The sequence below is a fragment of the Chiroxiphia lanceolata genome, chromosome 13 (assembly GCF_009829145.1).
Source record: "Chiroxiphia lanceolata isolate bChiLan1 chromosome 13, bChiLan1.pri, whole genome shotgun sequence".
Taxonomy (NCBI): Eukaryota; Metazoa; Chordata; class Aves; order Passeriformes; family Pipridae; genus Chiroxiphia; species Chiroxiphia lanceolata.
The window spans coordinates 12,147,940-12,172,980 of NC_045649.1; the positions used below are offsets into that span (position 1 = coordinate 12,147,940).

Genomic DNA, 25,041 nt, shown 5'->3' on the forward strand with positions numbered 1-25,041 from the left:
ACGGATAAACACTCATTCTTGATATGTGGCATTTGGCTGTTTTCATTACCACTGTAATTAACACTTGAAATATTATTTCAATAAATATTTAAGGTGCTTTAAAATGAGTCGTAGTAATCATGACATAGAGACAGAAAACACAAAGCAAATGTGTGGCTTCTAAGCCTGAATGTGCTCTAGGATTACACTTTTAAGGCATTATTTACAGGAATAAAATGGGCTTCCTAGCTCAGCAGTGCTCAGGCCCAAAATAATACTGAGAAAGCTACATTCATGTAATGTAAAACCACTATAATTAAATACATTGTAATGTGGTAATTGCAAAGTTAGGTTGATGCTTTAATGTGAACAGTAACACTTAATCATATTTTTATTCCTTGTTCAAGCAAAAGGGTTCAGTGAAATCAGTATTATTATAGTACATTTGAACCTCTCTTTACTTGACATACCTATGAGATATTAGTAATTATAAGGACTGGATCTTTTTTCCCCATCTAACAGAATAACTCTAGGACAGCTGTATAAATATAGAACACAGCTAGATAATATTACAATATTTTACTTAGAAAAGTAGCATTCATCTTAGTACTTATAGCTTACTACAAATGGGAGAGTAAATTGATGAATACCTTAACATTTTTAAATGTGAATTTAATTTTAACTATATAACTTGTCCAAATATGTGTATATATATATATACATATTTTAAACATAAAATGGACCTAAGAGTGAGGATAAAATAGATGTAATCTAAGAAGAAAGCAAGCCTCTTAGCAAAACAGTCTTAAATCCAAATCACTGGGCTATTCAGTCTGTAAAAGGAGCCTGAATAGTGTGCAATTTGGGACTGCAGAAAGGTGCTGTTATGACCAGAAGATGGTATAACATTTGTGAGATTTATCTTACCAATGACATTTTCTGAAGTTATTAACTTTTCAAATATTCATATCTTACATATTTTTTTAAAAAAACCCAAAACTGTTTGCATGGTTAAATGCCATCTGTACTGAAATGTTCAAAACATTTGTTCCTTTTGATAAAAATGCAAATCTGGAGAACTGTTGTATCAACATATAACAGCCAATGTCTGACACGGAGAATTATCACAGCTGGAATTAAATTGTCTCTGAACAGCTGCTGGCAGCAGAGCTTTCATCAATGTTTGATTCAAATGTAGGAAAGAAATTCTACAGAAAGAAACATCATGTTGTCATTACAGATGGGGTTTGTGTTCATTATCACAAATAACACTGGAGCTAGTGCCAAACAATATTCCCTTATCTAAGCAGTCTTGCTGGGTAAAAAGAGATGGTGACCATTGTATAAATGATTCATAAAATCCTACTCTTAATTCTAACCTTCATATTTATTGTTACACTTTTCTGCTCATTTTCTCTGAGATCACTGTTTTAGAAGTGCACAGGAACACCTGCGACTGAATCCCGACTTACAACATGTAAAATCGGGGCTGCCCAGTTTTCTGACCTTTCCTTGTGCTGGGAGGATCATTCACGGCCTGCCCCCCATATCAGTAGTTCTTGTTCTCCATATTGCCATGCACACAGTACACAGTGCATCCTGCACTTTTCATCCTTCCCTTTGGAGTCAGAGCTGTTGGGTTTTGGCCACGAGCAAAAGCTGTTTTGGTCTGGAGCTGGGGTCAGCACTGGCGTGTTGATGGGCTAGTAACTGGCTATAAGGTGACCATAACAAATACACGGAGCCTGTGGCTGCCATACCTTTCTCCTGCTTCCATTCTCAAAGGCAGTGATCAAATACATCCCCTCCACAACACAGCCAGCCTCCTCCAGCCCAGCCTCCAGGTTTGTTCTGGATCCTGGTCAGAAGTTTCCTTCGTGTAGCACATACACTTCAGGCAACAAAGCTGGCTTTGGTTTTCTAACTTGTATGAGTATTAAGAACCCAAATTAAAACATTTGTATCTATAACAAAAATTAGAACATTAGCTAGTAATGACTATTACTAAGCTTGCTTTCCAAGTGTACACCTACTGTGCTTTTTATTTGTTTCCTTCTGTTCATAATTTTTTTCCATACATAAAGCAGATTTGTTTCTATTGACATGCTATGTAAGTAACAGCCTTATGGACAGCTAAATTGACTAGTAATGGAGAGCTGTCAGGTTATTTTCTTTCTCATTAAAGTCTTTATTTTGTGCTCCATAAAACACGCAGAAATTCGGCACTTCACTCTTCATCCATTCAAAGTCTGTTAAATTATCACAGCAAACAGCAGAATATGAGCATAGATAAAAAATAAAAACATCTACCTCATTTGCAGCAAGAAATGCATTATTTGCCTCAGCCATGTTCATGTAGTTGTTATTGTTTCCAAACTGAAAGAAAAATAAATATTTGGATTTAATGTATGCCACGATAAACTTTTCTTTACCCCATTACTGGCATATAAAGAGTTGGGGGAGAAAAAAACACAACAAAAACAAAACAGCAAACAGATAAGATGTAATTTTGCAGATGTTCTTTGAAGTCAGAACTAGATTGGATTCAGCTTTATTCTTTTTACTATTATTATTACACACTCTGCATGCCCCAGTCTGTACATGGAAAATACGTATCTCTTCAACTTTTTTTGTCCATGCAGCAAAGCCACCCCACAGACCTAGAGGTGACTTTGGAAATTACGAGTCCATTAGAAAAAGACTGTTCTCCAGAAAAGTCACTTCTACTCAACTACACCTTTCGTGACACACATTACAATATTGCTGTTGATGATCCTGATCTGGAGGATTGCTGCAGTCAGAAGTGGCTGGCATATTACTATTCCAAGTAGACCTGGTTTTAAAGAGCTGAAGGCCAGTAAGGGGAAGAATGAGAATCCACAATGTGGTTCCTAAAATCCCATTCTTTCCACGAAATTAAAAAGCCAAACAACCCCCCCCCTTTGTTTATCCTTCATTCCCGTTGAGCTCCCGTGCCCCCAGTGAACATTAACACCTGAAGATTTTGGAAATCAGAACAATTGAGATCCCGAGATCTGCCCAGGGTGGAGTGGCCCGGTGCCCACTTGCTGTCACTGAGGTGCAAGTCTGCTCACATGCCAGTGATCGGAAAGGATTTTATCGGATGCCATGGAGTCATTTCTTCCAAATTCCCAAGTATGAACATTTGCTCAAGTACTTTTTCTTCTAAGCACAGAAGAAAAGACTTTTTCAGACTAAGCACAGAAAAGAGAGAGATTATCAGCATAATACCGTGCCTTATGCCCTTCAACAGCACTTCCAGAGACATGTAGGCTGGTAACTAATTCTGCACGTGTTCCCGGAGCCAGGCAGGTATCCAGAGTCTTTGCTTCAAGGAACAGACACCAGGCCTGCATTGCAGCTACCAGCAAAAGAGACTTTCACATGTGCACATTGTTATTACCAGGCACAGAGCACACTGCAAGGTAAGAGGTTGAGGGAAAAGCCCCCGTGCTGTCCCTACCACATCACTGCCGCTAAAGCCACGCTAAGCATTCTTCACTTAACTTCCATTTTTGAGTTTTATAAGGCAATTTTTTTCAGGAAGGCTTTGTTTTATCTTGCCAGATCTTGGTGGACCTGCCCCCTCCTCAACCCCACAACAGCAAACACTCCTAACAGCAGAATAAGCTCTGCAACCAGTGTATGAGGATGGGTAACCATGCACTTGCACAAATTGTTCTTTCCAGGCAAGAAACTCTGCTGTGCTTTCAGAGCAGCTGAACCTCTCCTGAATGAAAAAACACTTTGCTTCAGCTCAATTTGCTACAGCTGCACTTGGTTCTGATAATTTTTAGTAGAGAAATGTTTCAGACCCTGACTCTCCAATTCCTCAATGGAGGGACCACTCACTGGAGTTTTCCCTAAAAACTCCAACAGCCATTTCTGAAAATAAGACAAAAAGTAAAAGGAGATATAAAAAAAAAAAAGATGGACACAAAGAATTGGAGCCTTGTGTACCTGCTGAATTGTCAGATCGACAACAGCTGACATCAACAAAATTAGAAGACAATCGCACACGGGGGGAAGCAATACAAGATGGGATCCCTCACTCTGAAGTAACAAATTCCATTTGTGTACTTATCATACTGAATCTTTCAACCTATAACACATGTTCAGCAACAGAGGCCTTAACACAATATGTAGGCTGCCTCATAGCTACTAAAACTCTGTTATCCCCAGCTATGCAGATACTCAAGTAATGTCATCCATTTTTAAAAGCCCAGATGTCACCCATGTTTGGAGATTAAAAAATTCAAGTAAAATTGCACATTCAAATGACTGTTTTGGCACATAGGGATGTGTGTGTGTGGATTTGTTGCACAAAGACACAGTACTTCAGCTCAACAGTGCGATCGACAGGAGAGAATTTTTCATGTCAGTTAGTGACAAACTAAGAAAGATTTACATAAAAAACTCAAATGGCTCAAATAGAGCTGATCTTCCTACAGGAACAAAAAAAAATAAAAAATCAAGTTTTCAAAGGACACCCAAGTGCAAAGGTGCACTAGGCAAGTACAACTCTAACATAAATAAGTGTGGAAAACCCCCGTCCTGTTTATAATAGCGGCTCCTGGGGGCTCCAGGGCCTCACAACAGAAACGTAGCTAATTTTTTACATTGAAAAGCAAAATTCTACATTGTTTTGGTCTATGTGTATTGCTCACACCACAGCTACTGCTGTTCTGATTGCCACGTGGTTCTACTCCTTTCTGTTTTAATAAAGTAAAACAGAGTGACAACTTAATTTTCCATTTTATTAAGACTGGAAGCAAATTATGTAACAAGGACTGTCAAAGCTAAAAGTTACAGGTAGATATCCTTCAAGTCATTCTGTTCTTGGGCTATAATATTTAAGACCCTATTGTGTATGACTTAGGCACTGATTTCAGAAACTGGAATATTTCTGCTTTTGTTAGTATGGATCATAACTAATATTCTTTACATTTATTTTTTGTCTCTGAATTGGCAATCCATTGAAGGCACACAACAATTATCAGTGAGTACTTCTAAGATTAAACTTCCTTATTATCTAATGGTACCTATAACAACAAAAGAAAATAAAATGGTTATTATCTTAAGGACTTAAACAATTCAAAAAACAAATTAAGCTTAGAGTGAAATAAGAACTGGGTTAGAAATCCTCTTCTGAACAGTTAGTCTGCGAATGTAATTACTGAAGAAACTACAGCTAATCAGCTGTGAATTGTATCCATTAATTAGTATTTGCCCTGGAGAAATGAGAAAAATCAGTAACAATGTTAACACTGCAATGCACTGATGAGTACTGAAACACAGGGCCCTCAGCATTTAGTCAAGCAGGTGGCTCCAATGGTCCAAGTAATTTAAAAAGCTCTCACCTGAAGTGCAGAGCTGGAATTACAAAGCACTTCTTGCATATCTTTGTATCTATATAAGGCTATAATTAATGGCTTTTAATTTAGAAACACTTTGTGATCAGCTGGGAACAGTTATAAATCATTCTAAATAGAACAAGGGGTTCTTGTCTATTTTAGTAAAATAATTTTTTGTGAAATGACTCTTGTTGCAGTCAACATTTTTCTCCATTTATTTTCAAAAGGATCCCCTGCTCAGAACCCTCATAAACATCTCAGAGCATTGGTATAATTGTCAGCAGGGATTCAAATTGAAGCAATTTGGCCTGCCCAGGTAGACTCGTGAAGGCTCCCACCTCTTGGGTTTCCCTGGGATAGAAGAAAAGTAAGATGCAGCACTTAGTCCACCTATCTTTTTGTTTTGTGCTGGTGTTGGGATGCTTTGTTAATTACTTAGCCAGAGTAATTAGCAAGGTTTAGTATAAACTTTTTCATCTACAGATCTCAGAGCACCCTCACTCTGTGACTATGAAAGAATAAAATGTTTTCAGCTTGCTTTGGCAATACACACCATTGCATTACAAACTATGATTTGCTTCCTTTGATTTCAGGAGCTCAAACTCCATCTTCGGTGTTGATGAACACACTGAATCCCCCAACTGGCTGCCACCTCAAACCAATGGAAACCACACACATATGCCCATTTCATGAAACACAAACAAACAAATAAAACCTCTTCTGAACTTGTTGTGAATCACAACTTCCATTCTTCATGCAAATCACTGCACTAATGAGAGAGACTGGATGCTGCTTTGTAATGCCTTGTATACAGCATTTCCAGAAATCTGATTCTTTCTAAAACAGCTGGTTGAAGCTCTTCTCTCAGCTTTGACTACCAAACCTGAAGCCCAACACCCAGCCTTATTCAGCTTTTCTAGGAAGGGTGTATATTTGCAATGCTAAGGGAAAATTCATGCCCTCTATTCCTTCCCCAGCATATGCCCTAATGAAAACCCAATCAACTCCTACCCAGCACTGGGGATATAAAAACTGTATCACTGCTACAAACTGCATGTTTTCACTGACCAAACCTCTGGGGTCAGATGTTAGGATATCTGTTTGTAAATCAAGGGATAAGCCACTTGGAATCTGCACAGCACAACACTACTTGGGTTTTCAAGCTCCCCTTTGTACTCACCAGAGCTTAAAAACTGGTTGGTTATGAAAGCTGAGACTAATGAGCAGTTGTTTTAAGGCAGAAGTCTGATACGATGAACGTCACAGAAAACCTTGGCAGTTTGGGATAAGAATCAGTGATTAAATGTCCACTGAGCCTGAATTCCTACTAAAAAGATCTTCCAAAAATCTCAAATGTTAAATTGTGGACACTCTCGTGGCTCTTCTTTGGCAACTGTGATTGACTCATCACAGCAAGAAACAAAAAAAAAAATCAAAAGAGAAATTTATGCCAAAAAACTCCACAATAGTGAAAAAAAAAATCTTCAAAAATAAGGCAAATAACTAATTTCGAAGGTGTTACGGACATAGAATAACATTTTGAACCTATAAAAGTTAATGGGAATTTTGCTACTGATTTTATTGGAGAAATGATTTTACTTAAAACATTCGGTCATTAGTATTTTTTATCAACTTTCTGCATTTCTGTTTTTAAATCAACTCAATTGTGGTGCAGCTCTAATCCAAAAAACATTAGAACTCACGCACAACTATTCATTTCCTCAAGAGGCCAAATACAGAAATACGTAAGTAACTTAAAACCAGACATAAAGGAGCCCAGACTTCTACCTGAGCATCTCAGTGGAGCAAAAATGAATGTTTAAAATACTAGTATTTTTATGCTCAAAAAGAAAATTTAATTCAGCAGGCAAATTCATTAGCTATTCTAAATAATTTGTTTTATAATACTGCTGTTTCATAGTGCAACCTCAAGGAAGAATAACCCACTGGAAGGGTTATTATTCCAGAACAGAATACCAGCAAAACCATGGAATGTGAATAAATGTCACAAATGAGAAACTCAAACAAAATATATCCAGAACAGGAATGAAACACATTTTATCATCTTCTCATAACTAATCCATCAACTCAAATTTTGCTTAAAAGGAATTACTGCAATTCTGTACTCAAAGACTACATATTATGTATCTGAGAATAAATAAAAAAATTAATGCTTATTACAGAATCCACTTCCTCCCCTGTTTTTTAATTAATTGTTTTAATTAATTATCCCAACCCTTATTGAAAAACAGACTTCTGGCTTAATTATCATGACACTAACAGTTCTTTCTTAATTATTAGTTAATATTTAGTCAAAATATCCATTTAAAGTTTCTCAGGATAGTATTTCCAGTCAAAATTCTCATTGCTTGCAGAACAAGCTCTAGTCTGTCACAGCACTACATATCCACTTGTGTACGGATTTTAGACAGTTACACATCCAAACTCTATAATTTCTGATTCTAATTTACTGCTTATGGAAAATGGCACCCTCAACTGATCACACTTCCTGTATTTCTGCAGTAAAATTAGAAGCCATATTTTTTAAAGTATGGCCATTAATAAAATCATTCTTTTATGGTTATGAGCACCCTCATGGTTTTATAGAGAGCAATATCTACTTGCACAAACATATATGATGGCAAGGATCTCAGTTTTATCTTCATATTTGGCAAATTAATTCCTCTGAGGTTACACTATCCTTATGAGTAAAAAGGAATATAACAATCCCAAAAGATGTAATTACAGACCAAAACTAAATTACTTTGCAGGTCTAAGTACTATATCTCAATAATTTCACCAGAGAACATCTTCACTGCATTTGGGCAGATTTGATTTTGCTGCCTGACCAATAATTACAGCTCTGGCAAATACAATGTCTGATAAGGACATCAATTAAGAATGAGCATTGTGTTATTTAAAAAAAAAAAATTCATCATGTTCACAGCCTGTCTGATTGAATGAAATGCCAAATTAAATTAATGGAGATTGCTAAGTCTAGCTGGCTGGTGGGGAACCATGCAGAAAGTGGGACAGCATAGACAATAAACTGTCTGTAATTAAAAGATGAGAAGCTGGACTAATGCTACTTCAGCCTGATTATTCCAAACAAAACAATATACACTAAAATTATTCTGGCAACAGAAGTAAATGAAGTGGGAGGAGGGCTGGGACAGGGGAGTTTTTCTTTTTTTTTAAGTAGTATTAACTATCACCATCTATGAACAGCAGTGTCTTCACTAGATGCATTAAATTAAATACTGGGGTTTTCTCATCAGGAAACACAATTTATTTTCTCAATGAACATTAAAAAAAAAGGTCAAAAAATCTGCAATCATTCCTGTTCTAGATGGATATCCAGCTAATTTGTGTAGAGGCTTTCCCTGTAAGCATGATGTGCTCATAGCAGGAGCAGAGTGTTCTTTTCTGGAAGAGCAAGTCCTTCATAGCAGTTTCAGTAGTTCAGAAGGAGGAGGCAGTAACTATATTATTTTAAAAAATACAGGTATTCTATTTTCATTCTGCTACTAGAAACCATGAGGCAGATTTTAGTTGCTGGTACACAGATGCAATACCACTAAAGCTGATAGGGATTTATGTTGTTGTAAGTGAATGAAGCATTTTTTTAAATGTTGTAAATGCACAATTTCATCTCGGAATGAACGTAAAATGGTAGCCTTGATTTTGACACTGCGTCGTGACCCGCAGAAATTTCAGTACTCCCCTGGCAGAATGCTAATGTTTTAGAAGAAACAATATGTGTTGCCCAACACAAGAAGTATTATTGACCACAGGCACAGGCAGCTATAGGAGGTTATGGATTGAGTCACTGAGCATAAAGGAAATGGAGAGTCAGACCAGATGCAGGCAAAAGGCTGTCTGTCCATTTGGGTCAGCCTCTGACCACATGTCAGTAAGCTGATAATATATCCCAGTTACATCTAAGAGCAAACTGCTATGTGTGTGTGCACAAGGGTACAGATACATGCACAGAGACAACACTTTTGTCAGCAAAAGATAACGTTTTGGAAGAACTTCATGAAGTACTGAACTGCTAGGTAACTTGTGCCACGTTTATACTTGACCCTTTCCGTTCATATTCTTAGAAAAAATTTATGATTAGTGATTATCATAGAATAGTACAATAGCAATCAGCTTTCTGAGACAGATTACAGCGTTTTCTTATTTTCAGTAGTTCATATTTTCTGGAAGTGGGTTTATTTCCTGCTAAATTCTGCAAATTTTCTAGGACAGCTCTTCACGGACCTGTAAAAACCTACCCGGAAAGTGTCACCCTTGGCAACTTCGGCCACCAAAACTTACTGTGTGACAGTTACTTCTGTTTCTTCCCCATCAGGATTCTCTATCACACCACATCAGGATCCTGCAATAACCTGGAGGAAATGCAGGCCCTGCTGAAAACAAAAGGAGTTCCTATAGGGGATTTCATGCCAGAAAGCTGAATTTGCTTACGATCACTTTGCTGATGAGCAACAAGCCAATAGACAAGAGCACAAAACACTAAAATATAAAGTATCCAGCTTTGCAGTCACATCCTCAATGCTGAAATTTAGGCAAATGAATAATCTCATTAGTGGTTCATTAATTATTGAATCTGTACATAAGTATCTGTACAATCACACATGTGACAGTCTTTTGATATTTAAAATCTTAAAGCCTTTAATTCAGGGGACCATTTAGATTCCGATTTTGAGTCTCAAACATCTGCTGCACTAATTGTTATCTATATCCTTATATAAGTGTGGCTATGTGTGTATATATACATGTACACACACATTCTGTAGCTCTTTGCTGAGAGCCAAAAAAATTCGCAGTGGGATAAAACAGTTGAGCAAGATCCTAAAGAAAAATAGACATATTTTATTCATATAGCCTCAAATATCCATCAGACACACTGTTTGCAGATAGTACAGATTTAAAAGTTTTAGGAAAGCAATTAGAATGGAAACATTTGAAGTTACTTTAAAAGCTTTCAGCCAGCAAATAAAAACTTTGACAATAACAATAAAAAGCACTGACTTAATCTCTGTGATTCCAGCCAAACTCTTTAATATGAACTCCTTCAGTGAATTCCACAGCCAAAAGCTGTAACTGAATGATATTTTGCAAAGTACGATATTGAGCAAGTCTTAGGAACAGTAATGAAAGGAATATTTAATGGTCTCATGTTAGACATTTTCAGATCTCTTAAGAAGAACACATTCTATAAATGTTTTTATATGCAAGAAGTAATTTTGTATGAATATGCACAGCATTATTATTCTGTTGACTGACAGTCAAGGCAATTCAATATATGCCAGATTTTTAATGCTACTTATTCCATATTTAAATGCATAAATATTAAAAGGTGGTCCAAAGGGCAGTCCTGCTCCTAATATTTGTACAAGATTAAGGTGTTATAAAATTAGTCTGAATCTTGAAAGTGCTCTCCAAGACAAACATACCAACAATTTTGCTGTCAGATGTACAGAGAGTTTCAATTTACCATTCTGACTCTTTGTAGACAAGAATGTCTGTCCACAGCCTGTGGAGCTGGGCCTTCAAAGGTAGTAAAGTGGACACTAGAACACAGATTCTGTGTATAATCTTTGCATCCTTCTACATATACTAAGACTGCTTTTCCTCTGTACAAGGTTAATACAAATATCAAACTTAGCTCAACCCACTGAGATTCACATGAAAAAGACTCGAACAGATCCACAGATGTTACTTCACAGAGTTCTGAAGTACGTTCCCTATCATTACACCCTGTTTTTGCCTGAAGCTTAAAATATGGGAAGAGACCAAATGTTAAGACATTCAGTAACAAAGCCAAGAAGAGGCCACTGTAGTTTAAGTACTTGTTTGAAAATATATAAATATTTAAAGAACATATTTTCTTTCTTTGCTTTCTAACCTAGAGGAGTTTGTGATGAACTATGAAGTTATTTTCACAATCACTCTCATGAGCACATACTTGTCGCTACAATAAACCAGATAAAACGTAATTGTCATGGAAGGAAAATACTGCTAAAATGTAAAAAGAACTTACTGATATGGCTAAGTCTCTTGCTTACATGTATTTTTCTACAACTTTGTAGAAATTTGGATTCCACATGACAAAGGTCTTCTCAAACATTCAGTTTCACTTCACCCATTTGATGTATTTTATGAGTTACATTTCACTAAACAGCTGAAATTATACATAAGATTTCATTTCTGATGACATCTGAGGACAGATGGTGGTTAAATTATGCTTTTTTTCCCACAACAGCTCTAAAGAACTGAAGCAAGGGTAAAGCACGATTGCTCCCTTTCCTAGGCAGGCACTGTGAGAAGGTGGAAATGCCTCTATTCTCCACAATATTTACAAAACAGAAGAAGATCAACAGCCTCTCAGAATGGCCCCAACGTGTACATGTGGTACTGCAAAATAATTTTCAAGAAAGACCCAAACCAAATCTATGGGCCTGATTCTGGGCACCACATACACTCCTGCCCCAATACAGCAGGGTCAGCGTTAACAGCCCTTCTTCAACTCCCTCTCTACACCTCTGAGTATCCCTTTACCCCCAGCAGTTTAACTGCTGCAAGGGATATTTTAATATGGTTGTTTGGGGGGGGGATGGTCAGGGGTTGGCATGCATAAATACTGAAGTGGTTTTGCCCTATAAACACTTGTACTTCACTTTCCTCTTCCAGGCATTAAATTCATACAATCAAGCTGTTAATCATGTCTACCCCCCCATTTATTTTATATAAACCATCTAAGCATTGAATATAAGCATTTCTTAACATAATGACAGCATTTTATACTTAGAATCCCAAGAAATAGTTTTATATCACTATATTCTAGATTACTGTAACATTTTCGCACACGAATTTAAAGTGATGTGATTATACTGCAATTGGGCTGTAAGTAGCTTTTCTTACAATCTTATATCAAATTTCACTCACTTCAGCGAAAATTGTAAATTCCATTCTGGACTGTGATTCAGCCCTACTACACTAGCAAATTATATCAAGTTTTAAATATAAAATTGATAGAGAAAGGGTGAAGCAGATGTAGACATTTTATAATAATCATAATGGAGGATCAGTCAGGATACTTGCAGGCTAAAATCAGTACATGCATAAAATCTTAAATATCTCAACTCTCAGTCTTGTGGATACCATGGGTTCCTGCTATTTTTTATGAAATTAAATACTTTGCATTTCAGAAGCACTAATCATAATCCAACAGATAAACAGCATTTTTTTAAAGTCTCCATTAGCTCTACTTCATTTTATGTAATGCAGTGCAAAGGAAGCTATCTATTGCAAAGACAGCCTGTGGGATATAACCACCCTTATTACACATAAACAAGAAAATGAGAAAAGCCACCCAGAAATAGCCCAACCCCAACACTAGTCAGTGATGGTTACCCTTGACCAAAGCAATATAATACAGATCACAGATGTATTATGAACAGGCACTTAACACATCACTTCCTCCTCTTTCTTTATCTTATATCAACCTGAAACCTGGAGAATTCCTCCACTATTTTTAGCTGGGGCTGGATTACAAATCCCACAGCAGGGATGCCTCTGGAGAGTCATCAGCAACAACTGACTTTATTTAAACGTGCAAGATGGAATTGGATGCAATGCTCTGCAATAACAGTACAGGAGAACTAAATTTAAGAGTAGAATAATCCCTCATGCTAGCTTGTATTCCTAATTTATGCCGCAGAGACTAATCAGGCTTAATTTATCTATCTTTAGCTTCCCACTGTTTTATTTCAACCTAAAGGCAACGTTTTGGGCAGCAGAAACTTTATTTTGTAGGTGAGTAACCTACTTTAATTGCATTTTCATCTGTTACTACAGTCTAGCATTTTCTTCACTTAATTGGGTCACTGTATTTCTTCTTGTAAGTGGGCACAGAAATTACTTGTGATATTGATTGCAGCCCCTGAGGTTCTGCCGAGAGTTGAGGACACACAAAGGGTACACGGCAAATTCCATTTACGACGAATGAAATTAATAAAGTTTCACTCAAACCTTCATATTAGAAAAAATCCTACTGTTAAAATATGGAGATCCCATATTAAGTATCTCACACATGCAGGGTTGGAAATGCCTGGCACCATCATAAAGCCAGACCTCTCAAAAGTCCTCAGGTGACTGTCAGCATTGATGTTTCAAAATACTAATGACTAATTAGCGTTAGAATTAAGTGTATATTAAAAAGCACACCAGTAATTTCTTCCCATAATTTTCTGATGGCACAGGAAAAACAATATGTTTTTTAATACGACAAAAAATGGTAATAAAAGCTCACTTGAACACTCAAGTGGTACTCTTCATATCTCGATGTAAGCAAGCACGAGCTTTGATACATGCAAATTCTTGAGTTTCTTTTCTTGAAGTATGAGAGACAGCAGATCCTAGTGGCATTTCTGCTGCCAAGCTGTTCCACAGCTCACAACTCACACCCTGAATATATTCTCCTACTTTAGTGGACTGACATAATTCAGTCTCTTGCTATTCATACCAAAGACATGCAAGAAGTTGAACACTTAGTTGAATTTATAATAATCAGACGTAGCTTTAGTTTGAATTCAAAGTGGAGGTATGAACTGTAATCATAATCAGTAGATGTATAAAAGCTGTAATCTCTTCATGAACTTTCTCTGTCCGAATATTTAGAAACTATGCAAGACATTCCTAGGAATACCTGGTAATTACAAGCCAGGTTCATAACTGAAGGTCAAATGGGAGTTTTCCTTATCAGCTGATAGCATGATAATGACCTGAGCTCTACAGAAATATTTCTTTGGGTGTCTCTGAGACAGTACTTTTGATACAGAAACCACTCTGATGGAACCAAATAATACTTTGTACCGTAACCACGTGTTTCTAGGAGGCAGATGCCTGTTACAACTAGCTGCAAACTACAGGGAGTTCTCTCATTTTTGTATCTTGAACCTTACCATTCCATCCCACTTTTAGAATGGAAAATTTCCCAGAGATGAGAAATCTTTGGGCAGCAGAAGTAAGATGTGCAATCAGTGCATTCTCACAAAATCCTGTATATTCAGAGGTTTGTTTCCTAAAACTGTTCCATCACTTTATTATATTTCAGATCACATAACAACTTTAGCCAAGTTTTATGACACACACATATTATGGTTTTGTGACATCAAAGTTGGGTAAAAGTTCAGAACTGCAAATCCTATGTCCACTTCTAGTGAGCAAGTGAAATGATGCAAAACCGTGCATCACATCAAAATTGCTTTGTCTGTTCACAGCAAGAACAAAACCACAGGAAATTCAAAAGGTTGCTTGCTTCATCATTCTAAATTGTAAATTCTCTTTCTACAGTATTCACTCCTCCTATGTTTTCCTTCATAAACCTAAGTCTGGGGAAAGTAAGGCCCCTTTCCAGTCTCTTCATCCCCTCAGAAGCACGACCCATGCTACAGGCTCAGTAATCTCTGTTTGCTTCAAAGATACGGAATGGTGTTCAGTTTGTGAATATCACAGCACTTCAACCTCATTAATGGATTTCTTTATTATCAGAATTTTAAAGTGGCAATTTCACACACTCCCCTCACACCAGAAGTTACCAGTTCATCTAAACAGAGTCATCAACAATTAGAATGATCAACAACAACAACAGAGATTTGCAGCATCTCCTGCTTCCAGAAAAAGGTTATATGCCATGTAAGCCATAAAATGGTTATATCAGCAGCAGTGGGACCAAAATAAAGGCAATTCCAGTGACTCAAAGTCATGATGTCAGCACAGCCACCTGCAGACATGACGCTAAGTGACCTCAACTTCCAGAGAAGACTTCAGTGTGCATCACGCTTCAAACCTCCACTTGCTTATTTAATTAATTGCTCTATAACTCAATATCCTTTTGCTTATACTAATACAACTTTTTTTGAGGTCCCACTGCAAAAAAAGAAACAGAATTTGGGGACGTAAACGCAATTAAAGTTTCTTTTTCACCTGGGGCAGGGATAACAGTAGATGAAGGAACTCCTTAAGCTAGGAATAGTGACAAACCTGGCACACTGTGAAACCACACTTTATTTACCAACAGAAATGGTCAAACTCTCAGTATTCACCTCACTGCCTTCAGGAGATTTTTTTCAAAAGAGTCAGCTTTTACACAGAAGCTGAATCACTAGAAACAAGGTCTGAAAAAGACATGCTGGACATGTGCAAAACTTATTTACTAACTGCAGTACATCATAGATTCTGTACACAATTCACCTCTGACTAACAAAAGAAAATGCACATGACCTAACAGAAGCACTGATTATTAAGATTTACCTACCCTCTTGATAAATTATGCTTTGCTGTTGGGCACTACCAAGAAGCTTACAGGACAGAAGCAGAATTAGTTCAGGACAAGGGAAATTATACATGTAAGAGTTAAAGCTTAAGAAAAGAGATCTGGTTTATATCAAGTTGATGGTTCAGATATGAGACTGCATTATAACAGGTTATAGTTGCAAAAATAATTTTGATTGGCATATCATTTATACTAACTACTGCCTGGAACACACCCAGAATATGCAGCGTACCATAAACTGTTAGGAAATATATCTGTGTATTGTTCAATATTTACAATGTGCTTTATTTTGTAAATATAAGACCTGGCAGAAAAATGTAGAGTATTAAAAATAGTTCTGCTTAAAAAGAATGCCCCTTTTCCCTATAAAAAGTAGTATTTCACTAGCAGTAGTTTATAATTTTGTTCGAAAATGTTCACAGTGAAGCTAAATAAACTTTCAATGAAGAAAATTTGATTGCTTTGTTCAGCTGCTCAAACAGATTTCTATCTCTACTTATTTGCATATTTCTGAATATTCTCTTTCAGACCCACACCATTTTTGTTAGCAAAATCAATTTTCTGTTGGACAAAAAGTGAGATTTGCTCTAAAGATTTTAAGCTTTTAAATAAACATGAACTGAATGGTGTAAAGAACTCTCCTTTTAAGAAAAGATTCTTGCTGTTTGGAAAGAAAAGAATCCTTTGCATTCACAGGTATCAATTGACAGCAACCGATTTTAACATGGAGAGAGAAAAAAATATACAAGGGCAAAACAAAAAGAGCTGCAACCTGATTATGTAGCTACAACACAGACTGATGCTAAGTTTAATTTTTAAGGAACATTGTGTACACATGTCCATATACGAAACATAGAAAGCATTAAACTCTGACATAAAAGATTTATTATTAGCTTTATTATTGATTTTCCAAAGCTCAAAGAATACTCATGATAATGAAATTGTATCCTCTGCACACGAAGAGGACTGTTCTAAAATCCAACAGTTCCTGCAGAACCCTCAGCAAACACCAACCAAACGCAATTTTTTCTAAGTCTGTTCAGCTCTGCTAATAGTTATTGTTTGCACAACTGTAACTAAGTACATTACCAACTAGTTGTTCAATCTATATAAATTTAAGAAACACACATTGCCAAGGAGTGACTCATATATCAGTCTATTATATGCTACAGAGCTGACTGTATTAAACAAATCACTTTCCCTACAGCTGAAGAATAGAAGCTATATACAGAGCAGAGGTTATTGTCTAATTTAAATCTTGGCTCCCTTCCCAGAGCTGTACAAGATTCCAATTTGTGGAAATGTTACTCTCTGCTACTGCCAGAAAGGCTACAGAAAATGGTATTGGGTGCCTTCCAGAAATATGTCTGCAAAATGCCAATCAACAAGTCACTAAAGATTAACAGTATGACTGTACCAAATTAATTTAAATTATAGAAACATATGGCTAGGATGTTTGCACTGCACTTAACACAACACCTGCTTCACAAACAGATAAGTTTCCTTCCACAGTATAAAATAATATACGTCAAACGCCTTGAACCTGATTCCTATTAATGGGGGAAAAAAATCACTTAATAAACAGTAACCAGGGGGTACCACTACTAGCTACAAGCCACCATTTTGTAATGGTTAAATCCCTTATTTATTTTAAATTTTACACTAACTCAGATTAAGTGGTCTTTGCCCATCATAGAGAAAGTAATTAGAGAGAACAGATATTAAGTAAAAGAAGGTGACAGAAATAAACATTTGTATATTCCATTTCAGAAATCCAATATTTTAAGTCGATTTTGTTAGAACACTTCCAGACTTATAACAGTCCTGCAAATACATCGTTATTGTGTCTCCTCTCTCTCTACATATACAAAGTAGACACTCTTAAGCAAAAGCCACTCTTGAAAGGCATTATAAGCTCATGAAAAATTAAAAGATTAAAAATCACACACCAAAAGTCAAATATTTTATATTTCCTCTTTGTGCTTTTCAATTATTTTTTATAAAATTCCTTGATACATATGATCATGTCATCAAATAAATAAAGAATTTTAAAAAATCAGTGACAGTCTTAGAAATATTTACACATTAGAGTATGCCATATTTCAGCTGAAGAGGAAGGGAGCTGTTTTATGTTTCTCTCCACTGCTTTTCTATTATTGCCTAGCTAATGGAAATACATCAAACAAATGTTCTACAAGAGCAATAAATATTAAAGTTGACCTATCCATCTGGAAGAAATGAGAACAATACTGCTCACTTTTAGCCCAAATATGACACTGATAAATGAAGCCGTGAGATTCCATCACACTTTCAGCAACCTGGGCTAAGCGCCCACCACGTGACTCTTGTACCAGCAATTTTCTCCATTCATCTTCATTAGGCAGTCACTTGACCTGCCTCCCAACATCCCTGTCAAATTTGAACCTTTCGGGGGCTGCTTGTACTTTCATACTCTAAAAGCTTTATTCCCTTTTTGGAAAAAGACTCGGATGATCACAAAAGAATACAGGAGTTCTGGAGAGAGAACCGTCAGATGTTCGTCACGATGAAAACAGGATCTCGCAGCCCCGGATGTGTGACGGTAGGAACAGTAGTGTCCACACAGCCCAGAACTAAAACAGCACAGACTGGCAGAAAGCACAAGTGGGCAAAGCAATCCCCTTTTTGGCCATCAGAAGACAATTACACGTTCAAGCGAGGACGTACGGAACCTCCTGCCACAAACAGAACGCCCTCCATTTCCTCCCCCAGTCGCTGTTTGAGGCTGGAACCAGCAGCCACAGCATTCCTAACCCAACGTAATAGGAGTGCTTCATCACATTAGCAGTGTTACATAACATCCCCATTATTTTCTTTTTCAACAGAATAATAATGACAGCACTGATTTGATTATTCTGTAATGGTGAAAATGAATACCAATTCAATATGAATTTGCCACTGTAATAAAAAGCCCCTAACAGGATTCTTAGAGACTTCCTAGAAAGACTTCATAACTTTACGATCACTTAGGGAAATCAGAAAAGGTAAAAGCACCAAAAAGCATTAAGATTTTGACATTAAAACTGTCTCAGACATTCATGTAATCCCAATACCTTTGTCAGGGTAGCTCTACAATGTTTATCTGACAAGCATCTGATGTATTGACTCTTCTTCTATTGCACACAAGCCGCTTATCTTTCCTTTTTCAAAGAAGTCTTTAGAATTATAAATATTGTAGACTGTCATGGTAATGTAGCAATTAAAATGCACCCACATAGATTTCTTTTAGGCAGTAAGTTCCTCAACCTTTTTTCATGTTGATCAGGTCTTACATGAGTGGTTCCATGCAGCTGCTAAGCACACCAGGCACTTACTCTTCCAGGAAAACATTGCTGAATGGAAGTAACGATGGCAGAATCAAACAGAAAATAGGTACACACAATACAGAGGTAAGATGGATTTCACTGTGATCACCAAAAATGAACAGAGATGACTTTTCCACAAATCAAATAGAGTCCTTTCATGGTCAAGTACTTCGGTCATGCTAAGCTGGATTTACAGCACTCAAACTTTTCTTTTTAAAAGCATTCAAAGTGTACCTGACTTCAAGCAAAAAACATAAAACATCTTATTCTCTGTTATAATTTTAAAGGGTTCTGCAAGTATCAGAAACTATGCTGAAAATCTGAAAGCATTCCCAAAAGTGTGGACGAGAAAAATTATGAACAGATGTACAATTTAAAAAAACAGACCTCACATAGGGGTATTTATGGTAGGTACATTTAATTTCTTGACCACAGAATGCATTACAGGTCACTGTCATGGCTAGGTTTCAGTAATAACTAAGTAACTGCTGGTAAGGGGGTGTGCTTCCCTGCATAACATAAGGAATGCTTGTCTGTAAGCTGGAATGCTGATCTGAGCTTCTTTTTGATCATCATTACATGTTCTTACATCAGCGTTAGAGAAATTGCACAATAATCCCTGGTAACTTTTTCACCAGGTTTGTACAAGAGACCAGACAATCCACAAGAAAGCCTTTAGTGGCATTAGGTTTCACCTAAGCCACTATTACTATGTGTTGGTATTATCTGCATTATCATCCGTGGGTGCAAATACCTTTATCAATACACACTGAGCTTTTCTTTGGAAGGAAAAAAAATGGGATGGATTCTGTCTTATTTGCTTGTCTGAGATGCTGAAGATTTCAGGCACTCTGCGTTGATTCCAAGCTTAAAGTTTGTCACGTTTCCTTAACTGGCCTTGGCCACTTTCTTTGAATGACAGATCATTCTCAAGAATAAATGAATGTTTCTGTGAGGACAGAGATCTTCACAAGGGGTTTTCATGTGTGGGACAGTTTATGACTGCTGCACAGAGTTGATTCTCAACATAAAACAATTTGGAAATGTGAGCTTGTAGATCCAATGGTTCTCAAAATCATCCGCAAGTCCTTTATCTGTCAATTCTCTTTGTCTGAGGTGACTTCTTCCAAAAGATTAATATCAAGTTAATAATGAAACAAACTGCTCTAAATAGAGTCTCTGTTTACAGATGGCAATGACTTTTCAATATTTTACCGTAATCAGTTCCTGAATGAAGCCTAATGCTAACAAAATCAAAACAATCACTTTGCCAGGGTGGGGAGCTAGAAAAATCAAAACACTAAACAATGAAAAAGAAAGGCCCGGGGCAGTTTTCAAAGAACTTTTGACAAAAACAAAAGTGAGAGAGATCTCAACACAGCTCCAAAGGTGATCCCACGTACAGCAGGAGATACAATGTTACATGAAAGTCTAAAAAGGTGTGTCAGAGAAACTATCCTTAGGTCTCTGAAGACCTGATAAAGGGAAAAAAGCAATCAATTAATCTGCTTCCAAGAAGCCATACATATATTTAGGGAGAACCCCGATATGTTAGAGTTGGAAGGGAAAAAAAACCCAGGCAAACAACAGATATAAGAAGTGAAGCGGATTTTCACCTCAGCAAGCTGATGTGTGCTGGGGAATGTTTCATCAAACCGGTGATGATGTGTTATGATAATGTCAGCTTTACCAACACCATCATTTGTCATGCCAGAATTATTCCCTGGCTCTTGGTGATGAAGTGGCTCTTCAATTCTTCAAGACTGAGTGACACTGAAGCAACATGTAAAAGTATTTGCTAAACATCTTCAGAAAAAAAGTAAAAGTATTCTACATTGAGTTAGGCTGGGCATACATTATTGCAATATCCTAGTTGGAATTAGTCTTTCTCTGAGAAGAAACTTCAGGAAGCAGTTGTGCCTTGACCACAGGCAACTCATCTTAAATTTCATTAACTTTTTTCTATGCTACTTTCTTAAGTTTATTCAGAATGCCCTTCCAAATGCAGTTCAGTCATGAACTCTATCATTCATAGTGCAGCATTGTTTGTGTTGAGTCTTTGCAGCAGGGTTATCACTACAGGTTAATGGATTTGTGTTCTGAGAAGCCATGATTAGAATAGGTGACCTGTGTTCTGCATTATACACTGAAAAACATATCTAGCAGCATGATTGTTATCAAGCATCAGAAGAGGTACTGAGAGCTGTGTGTATAGACAGCACTAAACTCAGATGGTTTTATTATTCCTAGGTATTGTGCAGTGGTTAAATTTGACATGTACAAATTGCTGAAGTGAAGATTTGCAAAGTAACTGTATATATCAATGCTAATGGCTTAGTTAAGAAAATGATGTGCTGGATTTGAAGCACAGCATGAATATGCATTTAAAATATTTGTGACACTTTAATGGACATTTTCATTAGCAGAGGTTATAACAATGGCAAAAATCTGAAACTTTATACAAGGAGTGAACTTACAATAGTTCCACAAAATTCAAAGAGAGAAATTCTTGCTGTTGAAGAAGACATTAAAATTAAGGCCCTTGAAGTCCCCTCCCAACACAGCTATTCCAGTAGAAAAAAACAAGTAGAAAAAAAACAAGTAGAAAAAAAGGAAGTTTTCTCATCCCTTCTGTAAAATGTTTAAAGCACTGCTGAGTATGAAGAAGAAGAACACTTAAGCAGTCATGGCTTTTCTCTTCCTCTTTATCATTACAATACATGAGCTGACATCAAGGAGAAAAAACACAGAAAACTCATTTATAGCTGAAGTGGACTGTAGAGCTGCTTGCTATGCTAGTAGGACATCAGAAATACTCATTAGGAAAGCATTTAATAGTAACTATAACATTAAAAAGAATAAGTAGCATATTCAAGGTAGAAGGCCAACTAATCACCTAGTGAATACTAACTTCTGCACATATGATGTAGTCTTGGACTTTCAAATCATTATGTATGCACACCTACAGCCTTCCCTTCTTTAAAATAGGCCTTTTACACATTGATTCTTTTAACAAATACAGTGATACTGTATTGTGATGCTGAACTCATTCAGTTATGAAATGTGCATCAATAAAAAAAGCTTGCAAGGGAAGACTTCAATGGACACATTTAGAATTTAAGCACTTCATAGCATCATGCCTAGAAAGTCATTGACTTTCATGAGAGCTATACCTAGCATGTTTCCAGTTCCTGCAAAGGAAAGAATTCTCTCCAAGTTATGTTTGGTATGCTTGGAACAACCTGGCCTATGAGGAAGAGCGAGTTCAGACAGTCTGCATCAGTCTCATTCACAGGTATGGCTTAGAGAAGCCCAGATTTTGACAATTGTTTGTCCACTATTTCAACTACTTGCAGGTAGGCATTGCTGCACTCCTTGAGAATAACAGTGATGATATATTCCTCCTGTGGTCTACACAGCTGAGTTCTAACTATGATACTTAAAAATTCAAGTTTCTTTTTTTTCCCTCCCCAATAATCAGCCCTGAATCACCAAACCAGTTAGTTACACCAACTGTTTATTACACTTAAACAAAATTAAAAAACCCCACACTGTTTCTCTTTAGAGGCAGTAATAGATTTGCATCTGACACATGTTGTCCTCAGGATACAATTTCATTGAGCATCTCTTCCTCATTTATTGCAGTAGCTTAATCTGCCTTAGCTCTTGTTACAGCTTGTTTAAACTGCTCTCAGATAGATTTTTTCCTACCAAACACCTTCTACACTGGCTGTAACACTTCTGACATGACATGCTGTGCTACAAGTTGCTGATGATCATTTCCAGGACAGTGCCACTGACACGCTGTTTGCAGTAATACTCGTAACAGCACTTCCCTTTAGAGGGAGCTGATCAAAAGCTGCTAGAAAAGGTCCTTTGTCCCTTGAATATTCTGTTAACATGGAATTTGACTGGTATCTTCATGCAGCACACTCACCAGCTTTGAACCAAAACATCTGTTTACGACTTGCCAAGACAGTAACTCCTTGAAGCATCATCTTCCAAATCTTCTGATGTGAACCTCTGCTACAAGGAAATAATGATCCCTGGGATAATGACTCCAAAACAATAACCTCTGTGAAATACTGAAAGACTGAGCTTTTAGGTAACTGCCCTAAATTCTGCTGTTACCACAGTTAAGTAAGCTGCCCTAAAGGCTCTATTTTCAAGGCCTGAAATTTGTTACACCATCGGGCAATGTGTTAACCATCACTTGCTCAATGGGACAGGACAATTCAGCCCATTCCACTCAAATAAGCTCTTTCAGCATTCTATTTCAAATATCATCAAATTCATTTCTGTAGAGAAGACAGTAAGGACTGTCTACAGAAGAGCATCTTCCTTACATGGAACCAGACTTAAAAAAAAAATCAACCATGAATAATGGAGAATGCTGGCATTTGGTGATCTGAAGAACCAACCATATAAAGCTTTTGTTACCCAGATATCCCCAGGCTGAAAAGGCCCGAGACGTCATTGACTATGAAACATGGATTCTTTATTTTAAAAAAATCAGATGCTACAAATAAGCTGCTTTGAAAAAAGCAGTATTTTGAATGCCAAGAGAATAATTTAATGCAATGTGAAGCAGAACACAGTTCAGTATTTTTTCAGGAAAACATTCATAAACATTACCTTTTTTACAGGGCTTAGTCAATTTTGAAGTCTACATAAGAAAAAAACGTTAGCAGAAATTTGATTTGCATAGGATAATACATCTTTTACTGCTTCAGCAAATAGGTTGTTCAGCTATCTTTATTTTGGAGGAAATTAATTTGCACCTTACTGGCTGCTAAGGTCTGTTCTAGAAAGTAGAAGAGAAAAAGAAAATTAAGAGCACTTAAACAATGTCCACTCTAATTAAATGCACTTCACTAAAAGTACAAATACCCTATGAAAAACCCTACATAACTTCACTAATTTGAATCTGTATGTCTATGTATACTCACTTTGAGCTTTTTCTTAAAAAAAGGTATGTGCCATTTAAGTTAAAATCATATATGACAGCTTCTCCATCCCTAAGCAATAACCAACAGGAACATATTCCTATGCATTTTTAATTTTGCTGGCACAAGAAGTATTCTCACATCTGTTAGGACTGATTTGGAATCACTACTCTTGGAAGACAAATTCTTTTATTTATTTCTTGAACATGATTCCCTGAAGAGTTAGAGAGGCCTCAGCGACACAAATGGGGTAACCCAGCAAAACCCAACCTGTGCCAAGGGCAGGGGAAATAGTTTTAATTCTACAATGCAGTCTCCCAAGCCCAAGGAACTGTAACCAGCTGGGGACTTTTACTGATTACAATCCAAGGCAGCTTTTTAATTTCTTCCCTGGAAGCCACTGATACATGTTTTACTGTCTCAGTGGAGTTACCTATAGGTTTCTACATCTGGCTAAAAAACACTTACTAGGAAAGGAAGGGTGGAATTACAGCTAAGGAAATATATTTACAATTCCTAATTCTGCCACCTGAGTCTGCATGACCTTGATCAACTTACTGAACTTCTCTGTAACTCTTGGCCCAGAGTGTCTAATGAAAACAGTAACATTTCTAACATCACAGGATATAGATTTGAGGTAACACTGAAATCTAAGTAGGAAAACTTGAAGGACTCTTGTTCCAAAGGCCAAGCAAATAAGCCAAAAGCACTTAAATCTATAAGGATAAGGGTAAATTGGGCTCCAAAATTTAACTACCAGGTTGTACATTACCCGGTTGGCAAAGGCGGAAAAAAAGAAGTGGTAATATTTCTACAGCCTCTATTTACAGCAAATTGCTGGTTATAAAATAATACTTCATATTTGCTTTGACTTCTGTTCTGTAAGGTTTGTTAGACATCCAAAAACAACAATAGAAAGACACATGCTTACAGGCTGAGTTGAGATGTGCCTGTCTTTGGAGATACACTGGCATTTGTTTGCTCCTTAAGTGTACCAGTGCCACATTTAAAACATGAAGTCCCCTTCTGCTGGCTTAGGGCTAAATCTG

General features: G+C 36.9%; 1 protein-coding gene across 7 annotated transcripts in view; it reads right to left on the minus strand.

Annotated features, from left to right (window-relative positions):
* Positions 1-25,041, minus strand: part of TOX3 (TOX high mobility group box family member 3) — a 78,113-nt gene that overhangs the window by 23,398 nt on the left and 29,674 nt on the right. For 6 of the 7 annotated variants that reach the window (XM_032701489.1, XM_032701488.1, XM_032701490.1 and 3 more), the window contains exon 2: positions 2,290-2,355. In XM_032701489.1, the coding sequence (XP_032557380.1) occupies positions 2,290-2,355 (66 nt within the window). Of the gene's footprint in view, positions 1-2,289; positions 2,356-9,677; positions 9,771-25,041 lie in introns of those variants that run through there. The other variant, XM_032701492.1, reaches the window with a different exon arrangement.